The sequence below is a fragment of the Pongo pygmaeus genome, chromosome 18, assembly GCF_028885625.2.
Source record: "Pongo pygmaeus isolate AG05252 chromosome 18, NHGRI_mPonPyg2-v2.0_pri, whole genome shotgun sequence".
Taxonomy (NCBI): Eukaryota; Metazoa; Chordata; class Mammalia; order Primates; family Hominidae; genus Pongo; species Pongo pygmaeus.
Window position 1 is genome coordinate 80,750,375 of NC_072391.2, and position 16,671 is coordinate 80,767,045.

The 16,671-nt window shown below is 41.4% G+C and overlaps 1 protein-coding gene across 2 annotated transcripts in view; it reads left to right on the forward strand.

The window, feature by feature from the left end:
• CDH13 (cadherin 13) overlaps positions 1-16,671 on the forward strand; it is a 1,176,109-nt gene that overhangs the window by 860,920 nt on the left and 298,518 nt on the right. For both annotated transcript variants that reach the window (XM_054453276.2, XM_054453278.2), the window contains exon 7: positions 5,785-5,963. In XM_054453276.2, the coding sequence (XP_054309251.1) occupies positions 5,785-5,963 (179 nt within the window). The remainder of the gene's footprint in view (positions 1-5,784; positions 5,964-16,671) is intronic.

Here is a 16,671-nt window from a genome sequence, read left to right on the forward strand (position 1 = left end):
CCAGGACTGTCCTGGAATCCCCTCAGTCCTGGGAGAACTATCTGGTTCTCATTTGGAACCAGGAGGTCCAAAACCCCTTCAAACTGAAGAATCTTCAATGGAAATTTAGTTTCCAATGAGAATCATTCCAACTAGATACACCCCAAAATGCTAGAATTTAAAATAGCACCTTCTACATCCATCTCACCTGGCTAAGCACCCTAAGCTGCTGCTGGTCTAAGGCTTGTCTTCTGACACAGGGGCAAACACACAAGTAACGTTGTACAGTGCAGGATCCATGACCACATTCTCCTTTTGAAGCACAACAATTAGATCGTTCGGTCACAGAAACCATCGTTTGAGTGGAATTAGAACTCACTGCCTCCTCTGGTGAGTTTGATGCTTGACAATGATATGCCATTTTGTCACATCAAAGAGGTTCACCTGGTGACATCTGCCATCTCTGCTCATGTTTGCTTTAACATCACACTTCTCCCTGGAAAGCACACAGTTGCCCTAACTGTGCTATCAGAAATCCAGTGCTGAATATAGATCTGAATGTCTATGTCTCAATACATGATTCGCTTATAGGAATAGCATTTTGTAACAAATGAGCCTGACACTTTTTGATCAGGCAAAGGAAATGTTTAGGGATGGAGTCAAAGAAATGTTAAGAACAGGATAATTTTGTCACTGTCTTTTGGAGCATCCCCATCCTTGTGGCCGGCCGAAAACCCCCTGTCACTGTCAGATCTGCACTCTCCTTTCTCAAGGGCTTGGCCGTGCTTGAAGTCACAGGAAAGCAAAACTTCAAAGCTGGCTTTCAAGGTCAAGAAACCAGGCGGCACTTGCTTTAATCAGAGAGCTGCAGTCAAGAGGAAGGGGCTACCTGGCTACACGGAAGCGATCACGCTTGTTAATCAGCCTGTCAGGCTGGTGGCCGTGTCCTTCGACAAAAGAAAATGATGGCCCAACTTGAGACTTTCAACCAGCAACCTGGGATGTTTTTTTCCCCCTTTGGAGGAGCTGCTGCTAGTTCATCTGGCTCAGGGAGTGACAGGGTGATTATAATTTATTTTGACATTTGGGAGAGTATTGTGATGGGGGAAAAGACAGAAATGTACTGTGTGGAAGCCCCAGTGCATGTCTATCATATAATTATCCTTTCTCTGCTGTCTGGAAACACAAGACAAGCCCGGATGGGAAGCTGCATGGGCTGGTGAAAACAAAGTGGAGGACCTGGAGTCCAGTGTGTGGGACTGCATAAGAGGAGAGGCACAGGCATCACCCACAGGCAATTGGAGCAGGTGCACTGAGGCCCACCTGCTGCGTGTCAGCCCTGGGCATAGCATTGGTGTGTGACCCAGGAATCCCATTCCAGCAAGGACCTCCAAGGCACATTGAACAGGGAGCTCAGAGGCAGTCGTGAAAAATCTCCAGGCAAGTTGCTCAGTTGTTCATTCTTCTTTGAAGACAAGGTACTGGTGGCTCTGGTCAGTGTGGAATGAGGCAACACTACAGTGAATGGCAAGAAGGCAATTCAACTCAAAGAACACTGATGAGGACCTACCACATGTCAGATACTGGGCTTACAAAATGAACAAAACAGTCTATACCCTCCAAGAGCTCACATCTAGGACCATGTGGCCCATCACAAAAAGACAGACAGTTCTGAAATAAAGAGGTTCCATCGACAGCAAAGTTTGGTGAATGCCGCAGAGTCCACTCTCTCTTGGAGATTGATGCTGTAAGCGTGCTTAATAGAGGCACTGAAAAGTCCTCTGGGGAAACCCTGCTTTGTGGTGTTTGCCACATATTTCCCAAATCTGTTTCTCTACTGAATCTATGGAGCCAGAGTTCCTCGGAACCAATTTAGGGAATGCTGGTTTAGGAGGTTTATCCAGCCTTTGCAGAATACAGAAGTAAGGAAACCACGATCCAGCCTCCAGGGGAGGTACCGGCGAGAGCCAAGCATTGCCCTCAGCAGATAGGTTGGGGCTCAGAGTAAAGCCTGGTCTTAGAGGCCGACTAGAGGACCACGTGGAGACATGGTGTAGTCTACAGAATGTGTGTGTGCCTGTGTGTGTGTGTTGAGGGTTGTTGTGATACCCACAGTAGAAACCTAGATCTGCACACCAAGACCATGGGCAGGGTGGGAGAAGGGACCAGGTGAGAGAGAGGGCTGTCCTGCGATCCTTTGTCCCACATTCTTTGGACAACTTAATCCTAGTCTCCTGTATTTGAGGACTTTGCCTGCACTGCCATAATTGGCTCAGAACCCAGGACAGAGTTTGATAATACAAGGCTTCTTCTCTGAACACTAATGTACTAGGCACTGTCCCAAGTTCTTAAAATAGGTCATCCCATGAAATCCTCACAACAACCAAAGGGGAATGTTGAAAACGGGGAAACTGAGGCTCAGAGAGAGATGAATAATGTGGCCATGGTCACGCAGCTTGTAAAGACTTGAACCCAGATATGTCACCTCAGAGTCATTGTCTTCAATGCTGTAAACCTATTTATATGACTTAGGCACAACGTGGTTCCCTCAGAGGCGCGATTTCCTCCAAAGTAAATCCAGTGATGCATTCGTGTCTGGGTGAAGACAAACACGGGGCTTGAGACCGAGTTCACTTGTTCCCTAACAATCCATTAAAATAAAAAGTATTTTCAGTGTATGCTTGGGAATATTCCAGGATAATTTTGTGTTACATCATGTTATCAAACCTATAAACAAAAAGATATCCTCAGTGAATTTCCTGATGAAAACTAAAGACTCATCAACCTGAGAGGTCTTTTTTTTTTATTCCTCTAATCATTTTAATGCATATGTCAGTTGCAAGCCATGATGACTTCATTTTTATACCCTCTACAACTTCAATTAAAGGCAGATTAAATAGGGCACAAATCCAATCAATCGAGCATTCATTAGACATTAACTAAGTGCAAGGCCCTGGGTCAAGTGTACTTAACTGGAGACTGGTGTGGAATTGATGGGATTAAGGCCTTCTTCTATGTCTTTGGCCACACGGAGCTCCCTACAGCATGTCCCTGGGTAAGATCGCAGGCCTGAAATCTGCCTCTGATTTCTGATAGGGATATCCTCAAGTTTGCCTAGATCAGGAAGGTTAATATGTGTCACATTTCGCATCAATTTCCATAGACTGTGAGGGGCTGCCTAGACCACTGTTGGGTAACACTGATTCTGTAGCATGGTCAATGGGAGACAGAGTCATGTTGTTCCTGCTGTCTTCCAGAGGCAAGGGGGCTGCATGGGCCAAGGATGTTCTTTTCTGGTACTGAACCTTGAAGCTTGCCCTGAGACCATCTCACAGGGCAAAGAAACAAGGTGGATAGGAAGTGCACCTTGAAGCATGTGGCTGGTTGGCACCATTGGTGAAATTAACTGAGACTGCTTAACAAATCAATCCAACCTTGAGGGTGGCCAGACCTTCCTTGTTTATCTGATCAATCAGGCCTAATGGCTGATAATCTGATTCCAGTGGTGAGGGAAAAAAACTGTCTTTGATGATTAGAGAAGCATTGCTATGGAAGGGAAAGGAATTCTGGGTGGTGGTAAAACCAGATGAATTCTATCTTTCCTTTAGGCTTCAGTGTTTTCTTTGTATGAATATTCCTGCTGCTTTGATTAATATACATCTGCGGCTTTGATCTCTTCCAGTTAGGTCACACTTTGTGAGTCTGGACAGATTCAAAATCAGAAGATGGGGCCTTATATTTGTAGAAGAGTATATTGGGATAAATAGTTAGGCAGGATGCCCTAAACCAAATATGATAGCAATACAATTGCTATTATCAATCATCAAAACCAGCAGGCATGTTTTTATTGGTACTTATAATTATGCTCTTTGTAAATTAAATTTTAATTGCCAAAGCAATACATTCACCTTGTAAAAATAAACAAAATGTTATAGATGAGGCCAACATCTTTCCCGATGACCATGCCAAATTCCAGTCCCCTCTCTTCTTCTCCAGATTTAATCACCATCACCAGAGAGAAGTTCTCCTTATAGACCTCGTTCTATGCACTTATAAACTATACCTGTAAAACATTTGAATAAAGTATTGTGGCATGTCTGTGTGTAACCAAGTTCACAGAAATGATATCACTATCACCCTGTGGGTAAGGAAAGTTAAAACGTGGCACCTTTCACATCAGTTTCTGTATACTTCAAGTTGCTACCTAGACCAATGTTTGAGAACACTGATTCCATGACAAGGTCAATGAGAAACAGAACCATGTTGTTCCTGCTGCCATCCAAAGGCAAGGGGGCTGCATGGGCCAAGAGTGTTCTATTCTGGTGCTGAACCCCGAACATTCCTCAACCTGACATTTTTACTAAATAATATATATTGAAGAGTTTCCCACATTAGAACCCATTAGATCTACAATCTTTTTAAGCTGCTCCAAAATATCTCAGTGTGAGAATACTATCATTTTAGCATTTCCCCTGTTGATGAACAGCTAGGCTGTTTCCAAATTTTTCACCTTGACAGATAATTCGGCTAGAAATTTCTTTGCACAGATCCCTTGTGGACATGTGCAGTTGTTTCTGAAAGTAGATGCCAAGGAGGTGATGGCATTGTTTTTACTCTTTGCTGCTCAATGGTCCTTGACAGTGGATATACCAGTTTCCCTTTGTATCAGCTGCATGTGAGGAAGACCCATTATCTGACACCTTTATCAATCATTGAAATAATCAAACACTCCACATGCTTATTATAGAATCAGGTCCTATTTGTGTGACTCTTGCTTGTTTGTGAGTGAACCCAACCGTGTTACCCTCATTTTATATTGGAAGTGCCTAAAATAACACAGCTGCTACATAGTAGGTACACATTAGTGTTTGCTCTTGTTCCCTTTTACTGGAATGTCTTTTTGCTTTGAGGTCCCTTCTCCTTGTTCCTGCCTACTCTCTTCTTACGTGTTCGCATCAGACACCTTTGTGCAAATCCCAGACTAGATGAGGTTGTTCATCTCTGTATTCATAACGCCCTCTCTCAATGTGCCTGATAAGTCTTATTGTTTGTTATATGTTTATCTCTTCTACTAATTTCTGAGCTCCTGCATACCCAGGAACATGCCTCTTTGTACTCCTGTTTCCCCAACACTCAGCCCAGGCACATGGAGTTGGCATTCAATCAGAGCTTTAAAAATGAAGGCCATGGCTAGGTGTAATCTTGTAATCTCAGCACCCTTGGAGGCCGAGGCAGGTGGATCACCTGAGTTCAGGAGTTCAAAACAAGCCTGGCCAAAATGGTTAAACCCCATTTATACCAAAAATACAAAAATTAACTGGGCGTGGTGACACACAACTGTAATCCCAGCTACTTAGGAGGCTGAGGCAGGAGAATCACTTGAACCTGGGAGGTGGAGGTTGCGGTGAGCCAAGATCACGCCACTGCACTCCGGCTTGGGTGACAGAGTGAGACTCTGTCTCAAAAAAAGAAAAAAAATGAATGTCCCTGTCACAAAGCCACATCCACAGTGGAATGAAAGCCCCTGAAAATAAACAGTGTATCACCAAAGGGAAAAATTAAGTGGTCACTCTGCTGAACAGCAAAGATTTTTTTTCTTTATTTCAGGTCTTTTCATGGAATGGAACAGAGAGGGAAAGGAGGAAGAAAAGCTGAAACATAGCAAAGCTTGGGAAATACTTTTCTTTTCTAATTTGGAAAGTGATTGGCACACTGCTGCATTGCTATTGCCCAGGTGGGGAAGGGGCTCTGGCCGTTGCTGACCCATTGATAACCATTCCCTGCCTTTCTGTCTTGCCCCGGTAGGGACCACGGTGATGCGGATGACAGCCTTTGATGCAGATGACCCAGCCACCGATAATGCCCTCCTGCGGTATAATATCCGTCAGCAGACGCCTGACAAGCCATCTCCCAACATGTTCTACATCGATCCTGAGAAAGGAGACATTGTCACTGTTGTGTCACCTGCACTGCTGGACCGAGAGGTGAGCTGAAAAGAATACACTTTCTTTTTCACGAGAATAGAATGTGGCTTTCATGCAAGGGATGATGTGGGGCTCCAGTCAATGGTTTTTTAATACTGTAAAGGCAGAAATGATGTGTTTACCATGTTTTGGTGGGGAAAATCTATAAAGGGAAATGGGATATTATGTGATCCAAGAAAACACGTGCTCTAAAAGGCTAAAGCACCTGGAACTGTTCGTATTCACTCAACCTGATGCCTATTTCCTCAACAGCCACTTATTCTCTAGGCCCTGGTGATTCTAGACTCTGCCTCTGACCCCTGCTTTAATGCTAGAAGGGAGAGGGAAGGACAAGGGAAGGAGGGAAGGGAGGAGAGGTGGCTTCATCCAAGATCACAGAGGCTGTCCTTGTTGCAGAGTCAAATGGCCATGACTCCTTTCTCCAACCCTTTGCTGCAGGCGTCCTGCATTCCCCCTTGAACCCTTCTCTTCCTCCATCTCTTTTCTCATCCCTTTAGGCTTTCTCCATGAAATCTCCCCCGTCTCCTGGGTCACATGTCACAAACAGGTGACCCCTGGACCAGTCAGTCCACATACCTGCTCTTTCGTTTTGCCCACAGTGTTTTACAGCTCTTAGAATTAGTTGTCATATTAAAATATTTAGATTTCAAATTTCTGTTTTAAAAATGCCAATTTTCAGTTTTTCTGGAAATCAGAAATCCTGGAGACATCAGGTCCGCTTTCCACATGTGCACCATCGGTGGTGTGAGGTGTGATTCTCCAGTGGGTCCAGGGTCTGCTGTCCCCTTCAGATGGGACAAGTGCTCCCACCTCGATTACGTTTCCACCTGCCTGGGCCCCTCTGGCCCTGCCCTTCCCTGAGTTTGAGGTCCACCCTGTAGCTTACCATAAGCTACTTTAAGTAGAAGACCATCGCGGCCCTCCAAACACAGCATCCTTAAACCAACTCGTGGATTCCTACCCATCCTTCATTCTCCATCCACCCTAAACCTGCTCCCATTCTGGAATTCCCTGCTCTTGACATCATCCCACAGGTGTGGGGCTTTGGAGTTGTCCTTGACCTTCTGTAAGAACCATCTGCTCCATGTAACTGCTGGGCTTCCCTCAGGGGTTCTGTGCATTTCCCCCTCAGTGTTTTTGATGAAATAAATCCATGGTTTGGAATGTTGTTTCCTCTGCTTTCTCCTCTCCTATGTGCTATAGTTTCTCAAGAAATTCTGGATTACATCAACCCCCTCTAAGAAGCTGTCCTCATCCACCTGATTCTTCCACGGTCTTGTTCTTCCTCCCATCTCTGACTACTCTTGCCTGTAGCCGTCATATAGCAGTTGGCATGTGCTAATTAGGTTGTCATTTGTCTCTGAAGAAGATTCTCTTTCTCTTGGTCTAGACCTGAATTGTCCAGTACAGTAACCACTAGTCACATGGGGTTATTGCAATTTTAAAGTATATTAATTGAAATCAAGATGTAAAAATCAGCTTCCCAGTCACATGAGCCACATCTCAAGTGCTCAGCAGTCATATGTGGTTGGTGGCTATTGTACTGGACAGTGCAGACCTAGAACACTTCCATCACCCCAGAAGGTTCTACTGGGCAACAATGGCCTAGACTGTACGTTTCTTGACAACAGAGACTGTGATCATATGCATGTTTGTATTTCTACTGCCTAGCATGGTTGAAGTACTTCTAAAAATCCTAATTATATGTTTGTTGTCATAGAGAGAAAAAAAGGAAAAAGAGTTGGAAATAAAACTAAGATCTTACATAAGCTGTGAGAAACAGAAGCTAGAAATAGGTAATTATTGAAAGGGAGAGAGAGAGAAATTTGCATTGAAACTCTGATTGTCCTTTGGAAAATGTAATTGTTTCTAGTTAAAGAATAGGGAAGTAGAAAAAGTAATGAGTCCATTACATTCATTTCATCTCCCATTCTCTTTCCAACCCTCCCTATTTTTTTTATTTTTTTATTTTATTTTATTTTATGAGGCAGAGTCTTGCTCTGTCACCCAGGTTGGAGTGCAGTGGCACGATCTCAGCTCACTGCAACCTCCACTTCCCAGGTTGAAGCAATTCTCCTGTCTCAGCCTCCCGAGTAGCTGGGACTACAGGCGCCTGCCACGACGCCTGGCTAATTTTTATATTTTTAGTAGAGATGGGGTTTTGCCATATTGGTCAGGCTGGTCCCAAATTCCTGACCTTAGGTGATCTGCCCACCTCGACCTCCCAGTGTGCTGGGATTACAGGAATGAGCCACCACGCCCAGCCAACGCTCCCTATTTTTATGACTGACATATTTTCTTCTTTTGGAGGCCAGTGATGACTTCCCAAGGCTCTCTATTCCCCACTCAGCACGTGTGTGCTGTTGTACACACACGCACACACACATGCCAGCTTTCCTATAATCCTTAATGCTCCCAACGCTTCTCACAAGATCCTTTCACAAGAAAAAGATGAAGCATGGTGATTTCTCCATTTCAGCTTCTCTTTGTTCTGGGAGAAAATATTTTATAAGTCTCTATTTATAAATCAAAGTGATAATGTAGTAAATTATCCCATTTTTAAAGTTTATTTTAGGTGACAAATGTGTTTCCAGCTCATGATCTTTTCATTTGGGCTTTCATTAAGTTGTAATAAGTATGTAATTATGGAAGTTGAATTAAGCATTTCTAGTCACAAAACATCAACAGCCCCCCAAAAAAGATCAACTCAATTTAGCCAAAATTGGAAAATCAATGAAAATGAATAAAGAGTATCACTCTTCTGTGAGGGTTTCCAGAGTTCATTGCTGATCCAGGCAACATCAGTGCAATCCAAAGGAAAGAAATGTCCCTAAATTTAGGCAAGCCTTGGCTATTTCCTTGTGCTGTGATAAGCTTCACTTCAGCATGTTTGCTGAGGAAGTGGAACGTGACTCCAAGTTCTTGTCTTTGAGGGTAAAAAACTTGCACATCAGATGTCCAATGGAGTTTCCCAGAGTTTGCAATGTTTTCCTCTCACTGAGACTTGGCACTTTTTGTAGGATTCACATGGATGTGATACTTTCTTCAGCAGGTTTGTGGGATTTTATTATTATTATTATTATTATTTCTGAAGACCTTCTGAGAAGGCCTGTCTTAGGTGTGGTTTTAAAGTCTACTTCTCAGCCAGCTGGGCAGAAAAAACATTTAATACAGAGTTTTGCAGCATTCATTTAAGAAAGTATCCCATTTGGGACCCTGTGGACTTTGAGATGATTCAAGTTGATTTTAAGGTTTGTTACGTTGTCTCCTGTCTTCACTCATAGTATCTCAAATTGCGTGTTGGAACAATGAATATAGTGATTCCAGTTCTGTCACAAACTCCTTCAAGAGCAGGAGCTGCAGAAACCACACACACACACACACACGCACACACACACACAGAGCTCACCAGCACCTCTGGCTGTCACCTGAATGGACAAAGCAAACGTGTGTTTCCTGGCTTGTTGGGAGTGGATGCTCTGGAATCCCATTGGGTGACACGAGCTAAATTGACACAATAACAATTTTTCATCTTTATTTTCCATTTAGTCAATTTCCTTTCTTAAGTGCCTCTACCAAGGAGGACCCCAGCAGGAAGTGTTTAACCAAGGGAGAGACAGATGATGCAAGATGAGTGGGGAGGTGGCAGGCACTGGGAATTTTCTTTGAATCTGCCTACCTAATCATCTTCCCTGCCTTTTACAGATTTACTTTGTAGCAAGGCTTGTAACTGAGGATAGTCACGTAGGGCAGTGGAGAAATGATCCTTACTATGTTGTTGCTTTGGTTGTCATCCTTTCTTCTTCACTCCCTCCTCCCCTCCCAGGATGTCTCACGTGGAGCCAACTGAGGCAGGTGCACTCATCTAATCTGCTCCTCTCCTGCTCCAAGGATTGGCAGCTACTATTCTTGAAAGAGTCTATAGCCTATCTGCCTGCACTCACCATAGTCAATGCTCAAACATGCAATTTGTGGGATGATGTTTGGCTTGCCCATGACCTTGCCCATGTCCTATTGCCAGTACCTAGCACATGAGAGATGCTCAAAGAAATATCTGTTGAGAGATGAAAGGCGGGAAGGATGTGAGGAAGACAGCGTGATTCACACTGGCTTGAAAGCAGGTGAAGTGGCCATTTCTTCCCCTTCCATATCTTAAGCTCAGCATTAATAGATATCAAGTTTCCCCAAGACATGTACATTTTCCATTACAAGCTCATCCATTTACTTGTTCGGAAAACCCTACCAGGACATATGCTTCTGGAAGAAAGGGATCTTGGATTTCTGTTCTATCTCTCTATTCCCATTGCCAAATATAGCACCAGATAAATAATAGGCACTGGATAAAGATCTGTCAGGTTATCAGGGTGGATGAGTGGATGACCTGGGTTCCTTAAGTTTGTATTATCTCAGAACATTTTGCAGGATCCACATTCTAGCATGGATATATAAACAGAGGAAGTTACTTTATTATAGTTGAAAGCTTAGTCTTACCCTTGTGCAATCATCTGGTAATCTAATTTATTCACTTTATGTTTACCTTCTGCAGGAACTGCTTTAAGAAATAGTGCCTTGGTCCACTGGGTGAATAGGATGGACAGGAGTATCTTTGCCTCTTGCTTAAGTGTTTGGGGAAATGTTTGCAGAAAATAAGAGCCATATATTCTAGTAAATGAAATTGGGTTCATTTGGGGCACTGTTTTATTATTTTCTGTAGCCATACTTAGCCCCTCATTTCTGGCATCTTTGTCTATGTTTTTAAACTATGTCTGGCTGCACTACAAAATAAAATCAGATAAAGGTCTCTAACGTTTGATAAATGTTTTATTTAGTTGATCATCTTGGCTGCTAGACTGAAATTCATCTGCTGGAATCTGCCAGCTTTCTGAACACAGCCACAATTTGCAACTACTCAGAGTAGCTAATGGTCAGGGTTTTTTTTTTTTTTCTTTTTTAATGGAAATAGTTTCCAAAATAGACTCATAAAAAGCAATCTTAACATTTGCGTTGAGAAAGTATCATTAGTCTTTTTAAGGGGTTTGAGCTGAGCACTTTTCTGTCTTTGTTTGAATTTGCCTTTACCTTATTATCTATTATCTTCCAGATAATCTAGGGAAAGTGATAGCCTGCCCGTGAAAATGTACATACAATAAAAGATATTAGGGCTGTGAATGTAATTTGTTTTGTATTTTCAGCTGGTAAAACATTTTCTGAAACTTTATAATGCCCAAATTTTTAGGCCAAATGTAAAAACGGAGAGAATTTCTTTCTTTCCATGGTAAGTGTTACATAAGGACTTAGTCTTAGATTTATGTGCATTTACTTGCTATGAGATATTCAAGAGTCCTTGAATATGTCAGAGAACAAAACTGAAGAATGTTAGGGAGAACATCCTATGCCATCTAGTCAATGAATTTGGATGTGTAGCTGCAAGCCCAAAGAGAACTATGTATTTGGTCAAAATGACCCACGTTAAAATATTGTCACGTAGCATGCATCTCCAGAAACATACTAAAGAAATCTGTGAAAATGATGATATCAAATCAAGCTGCCAGAAAAGAACAATGGTAATAAAGGATAGCATTTCCTCCAATGCCTTCAATGAAAGATAGAGGTAGTAGTCACACTCTCAGGAAAATAAATGTTTTTAGGCCTTTCTGATTTAATGCTAATACTTTTCTCATTATCATCATGTTTAAAACATTGGCAGTAATTACACACAATTCAATCATGCTGTCAGAAATATTATCTTGCTTTGTTTTGGTGGGTGGGACCAGAATGATTCAGATAGTAGCATCCTCACCATTTCTTTGAGCTATTTACTCATAAATATTTCTGTTGGGGTAATTTTCTCCATTTTTTTAATCACTTGCTGCTGTGAAAATTGAGAAGGAAAAAGTAGATGTAAATAAATTGCCTTATTATTTTTAAAATAATGCATTATCCTTGCAAATGAAACACAGCTAACCACCCTATGCTAATTGCACTTGCTCCGTTGTTTCAGCAAGTAAAGTAGAATAGGACATTCAAAAGGCAGAATGCTAAGTCCTGGGGTCTGAAATTTAGTTCCATGAGCGCAGGCCTCCTGCTAATGGCAATGGGGATTGGTTGTGGGGTTAGAGATGGGGAAGGCCAGGGTCTTTATCTTGTGGTCTCATTTGCTCCTCCCCTCTGGATAAATTCTAGAAGAAGAACTTGATGAGTCTCAGGACTCCACTGGTGACCCTAACCACTTCCCCCGTCCCTCTAAGTGTGACCTATCAATCCATTAAAGCTAAGACGGTGACTAGTCTCTTAGTATGACCTCAATTTAGTCGAAACCTGGCTTAAGAGAAATGGGCCAAGGGCATAGCCTACCTGTGTTTTCTGTTGTTGTTGTTTTTGGTTTTTTGTTTGTTTGTCAGCTATGAGACCTCTCTAAACCTCGATTTCTTCATCTGCCACAATGAGAATAATCACAATCCCAATCTCATTGGCTTATTGAAAAAAATCAAATAAGATGTGCCAAGTACTAGCATGATACTTATCTATAAGCACTCTGTAAATATTAGTTGGTATTAGATGTTTTCATGATTGACAATGAGATTGGAGAAGCAGAAAGAAGTTGGAGTTTCTCCTACAGGAAGTACATTTACACTTTGCCCACACGGCAGAGACTATGGCAAGTTTTTTTAAATTGAATGAAACAACGAGTTAATTGGGCCCACAAAATTCAGTGATAAAAGCTAGTAAATAAGTATTGAGCACCACAAATGTCTGCCGAACTCATGGTGCTGGATATCAGGACGCAAAGATTGAGCTGACTGCATTGGAGGTAAAACATATATGTCAGCAGCACACACATACAAAGATGTGCTGTTCAAACCGAAACTTGATGGATGAGTGGAAACCTGGAGTGCGGAAGCAGAAGGAAGGGCATTGTGGGGAAAGGAGTGGCATGGACAAAGGCATGGCATATTCACATGCTACTTAAAGACTCCAGAGTTGAGGCTATGGTATAGAGAGATACCAGAAAAGGGCAGGGAGTTGGAACAAGATTGCAAAGGGCTTCTGATGTCATTCAAAGGATTATAGCTATAGCCTACTGTAAATGGGAAACCACCATTATTTAAACATTAAACACAGCTCTGTTAAACACAGCATTTGCAGAGCTGTGACTTGGACGGAAAATGAGTTAAGCTAAAGGAGAGATCGTCAGTGGCAAAGTTCAGGCATTTTGGAGAGAGGTTGAGACTGACAAGTTGATTCTCAAGATTTCTAGCCTGATGGAGAGAAGAGATGAGGAGCTACCACTTGAATCTAAATTCTGAGCTTGTTAAATAGATTAATAAACCTCAGTCCATAGGTATTTTCTTTCTTCTGTTCTTGGGCTTCTTAAAGTATCAGACAATCAGTAGTTACTGGGCACATGTTGAATCAAGAGACACTTAACTGTATCATGAAGAAAGATTAATCTTTTTAGATTTAATAAATGTTTAATTCTCTAAGATATTTCTTTTTTGTATTTTATATGGTAAAAATAATATGCAGAGTGATGATGAATTTATAGTACTTCTCTTTTTTGTCATTTTTAATTTCTTCATTTTATTTTATATGAAGTACCCTAAAAAGCTAAAGAAAGTTTTCATTTTTGGAAAAAGTTCTTTTTGAGAGCTGTTTATTTTTCTTTTTCAGCCAAAAACTATGATTACTATGTTAATGCAGGTTTTGCTTCATCAAGAGATTTTCCAGTTATTGAACTTAAATAACATTGTTCTAAACCCGAAATCCTCTAAATCCCTGTTATCAGTGAAAGAAGTACCTTCTAATTTGGAAAGAATATCTAGTTCAGTTCTGGTTTCAAACCAGCAGAGAAAAATAAGAAAAATGTTGCTCCTGCCATATGGAGAATGACCATCATTTAAGGAAAGAAAAGTTGGTTGAGAGTCTTTGGGAAGTAACTATTTCGTACTTCCTTTAATGTACTCAGCGTCCAGCGCAGGAACTGGGTGGTTAGAACAGCTGCAATATGATTCCACTGGAAAGCAGTTTGCAGAGAGGCAATCAAAAGCTACAACACGTAGATTAAGGCAAACTAATGATAGACCATTTCAAGACAAGATGACATCTCAAAATGCCTGGGATCCACATTTCTTTCACTTTTGTTTTAAGGGGCATCTCATTTGCTGTGCCTTTCCATGGGATAAAAGCTTGTTGATCATATTATTTAGTTGAACACTTTGGAGTTCTAAAAGCCGTGGTCAACCTTATTGGATATACGGCACTATGATGTCACATTCAACAATGAAAGGGACTTCAAGTTATAGGATCATCTATTGGATTGGAGGTCAGCAAACTTTTTTTATTTAAAGGGCCAAATAGTAAATCTTACAGACTTTCTTGGCCAACAGGCAAACTTGAAGATATTATTGTCAACAAAAAGAGTCAAACTCTGTAAAATTTGAAGATTTATTACTTCATTCTAAACCAAATATGAGTGACCATGGCCACTGACTCAGCCCTCAGGAGACCCTGAAAATATATGCCCAAGGTGGTCAGGCCACAAATAAGTTTTATACATTTTAGGGGGACATAAGGCATTAATCAATTCTTGTAAGATGTACAATGGTTCAGTCTGGAAAGGCAGGACAACTGGAGGAGGGTGTGTTTCCAGGTTATAGGTGGATTCAAATTGTTTGGCAATTGGTTGAAAGAGTTTAAAGACCTGGAATCAATAGAAAGGAAATGTCTAGGTTAAGATGAGGGGTTGTGGAGACCGAGGTTCTTATTATGTAGACGAAGCCTCCAGGTAGCAGGCTTCAGAGAGGCTAGATGGTAAATGTTTCTTGTCAGACTTAAAAAGGTGTCAGACTCTTAGTTGGTTCTCTCTTGGATCAGGAAAAAGGCCTGAGAAGGGGAAAAGGGATTTTCTACAAAATATAGTTTTTTTCCCCTGTAAGAGACAGCTTTGCAGGACTATTTCAAGATAGGGCAAAGAAACATATTTGGGGTTAAAATATTTTTGTTTCCTTCCTTATCTGTCATGTGATGTTATTGCCAGAGTCAGGCTGGAAAGTAAGCCCATTATGTAGGGTTAAATGAAAGCCCTCTTATGAGACTTTTTGGCTTGTAGAGCGTGATTCCCCAGATGTCTTAGATAGGAATTTGGGCAAGTGAAGAAAAAAGGTCAGAGTTTAGTCCTCATTATGTAGGTACTTACATAACCATTTAAAATGTCACCATTAAAAATTATAAAAAGCATTTTAAAGCTCATGTGTCATCAAAACATAGACAGCAGGCTGGATTTGACCAACAGGCCATAGTTGGCCAACACTGGTCTATTAGATCATTGTCCAAAATGCTCAGATAGCAGCAGTTTTATGTACTGACTGCAGCATGTTGTCATATGTCTATATCTGAAGTCCACTCTCAAAATATTAAATCACACTTATTAATCATCACGTTGAAGTATGATTATAGAGACAGAAACTCATCATGGGTGATGGGTCTGATTTCACATTTTGACAGCATGGTTCATTTCCCCCACAATTAAGAAAAAGGCAACCTCAGACAGACACTTGGTAATTAAATCTAAGCTCAAAATTTGGTTACAGTAATTTTTAAAAAGCAGTTCAATGGAAAAAGAGTAAAAGAAAAAGTGCCATCTAGACATTGACTAAATATTGGAGGGAACCATCTTGGAATGGCTACTTTCATTATGTTAGAGCCCTGATAGGTGACACAAGAGGAGGCAAGGGGAGATGGAGATGGGAACAGAAGATTTCCCAGATGAGGGGCACTCCCTGGAGCCGAGTCTTAGAGCCAGATGGACTTGTTCACACCAGCATGGACTGAAATAAGGAGAATCAGAGGACCTGGGCTCATACCCTGTCTCTAGAGGCTCCAAAGGAGTCCCTGAGGTAAAACTGAGATTCTTCTAGAGCCACCTAAAAACAAAAAGACACTCTGGACCAGGCTTGGACATTTTCCTGAAGGTTTCTTAGACATTTCATTGCCCTTTCTGTCATTCCTGAATTTGAGAATGGGGCTGTGATAATAAAGAAACTGAAAGAACAATGTCACCATGTGTCTTACATATCACCATGTGTCAGTCCCTAGAAAATGTACTTGATGTGGCATTTGACTTTGATAGGAATCTAATGAGGTCAGTAAAGTGCCCTGGTTACAGAGATGGAGACTTCAATGTCACTAAGATTTAAACCCCTATCAGCCCATCTCCAAAGCCCATGCATTTTTTTCTCCCACTGTACAAATCAATATTATTGATATTTATATGTGTGGTAACCTTGCAGAATAAATAGATTTTGAACTTTCTTTTTAACACAAAAAAGCAAAATACAGTGAAGTTTTGGTGGAACTTTCATTCTCATCAGGCCATAGGCTTCAGTGCTGCATTATCATATGGGCCAGTGGGCTTTTTCCAGGTTGCTGAGCCCAGGGGCTTCTATAGCTAGGTTTTGGGAGGCTATGGAGAACAGACTGTCTCCTGCCCTTGGGTGGAAATGCAAATCAATACAGGTCATTTGTTGAGTATTTTGGAAAGAAGAATCAAATGGCTTTTTAAAGTACCCCTAGTGTTTTTTGATGCAGAAAATTCTTGTAATCAAATACGTGTGCAAAAATCCAGCAACAAGGGTTTTTGTTGGATCTTTGTTTAAAGAACCAAATGAAATGGCCAACAAGTGGGGATTTGTTCAATAAATTATGCTAT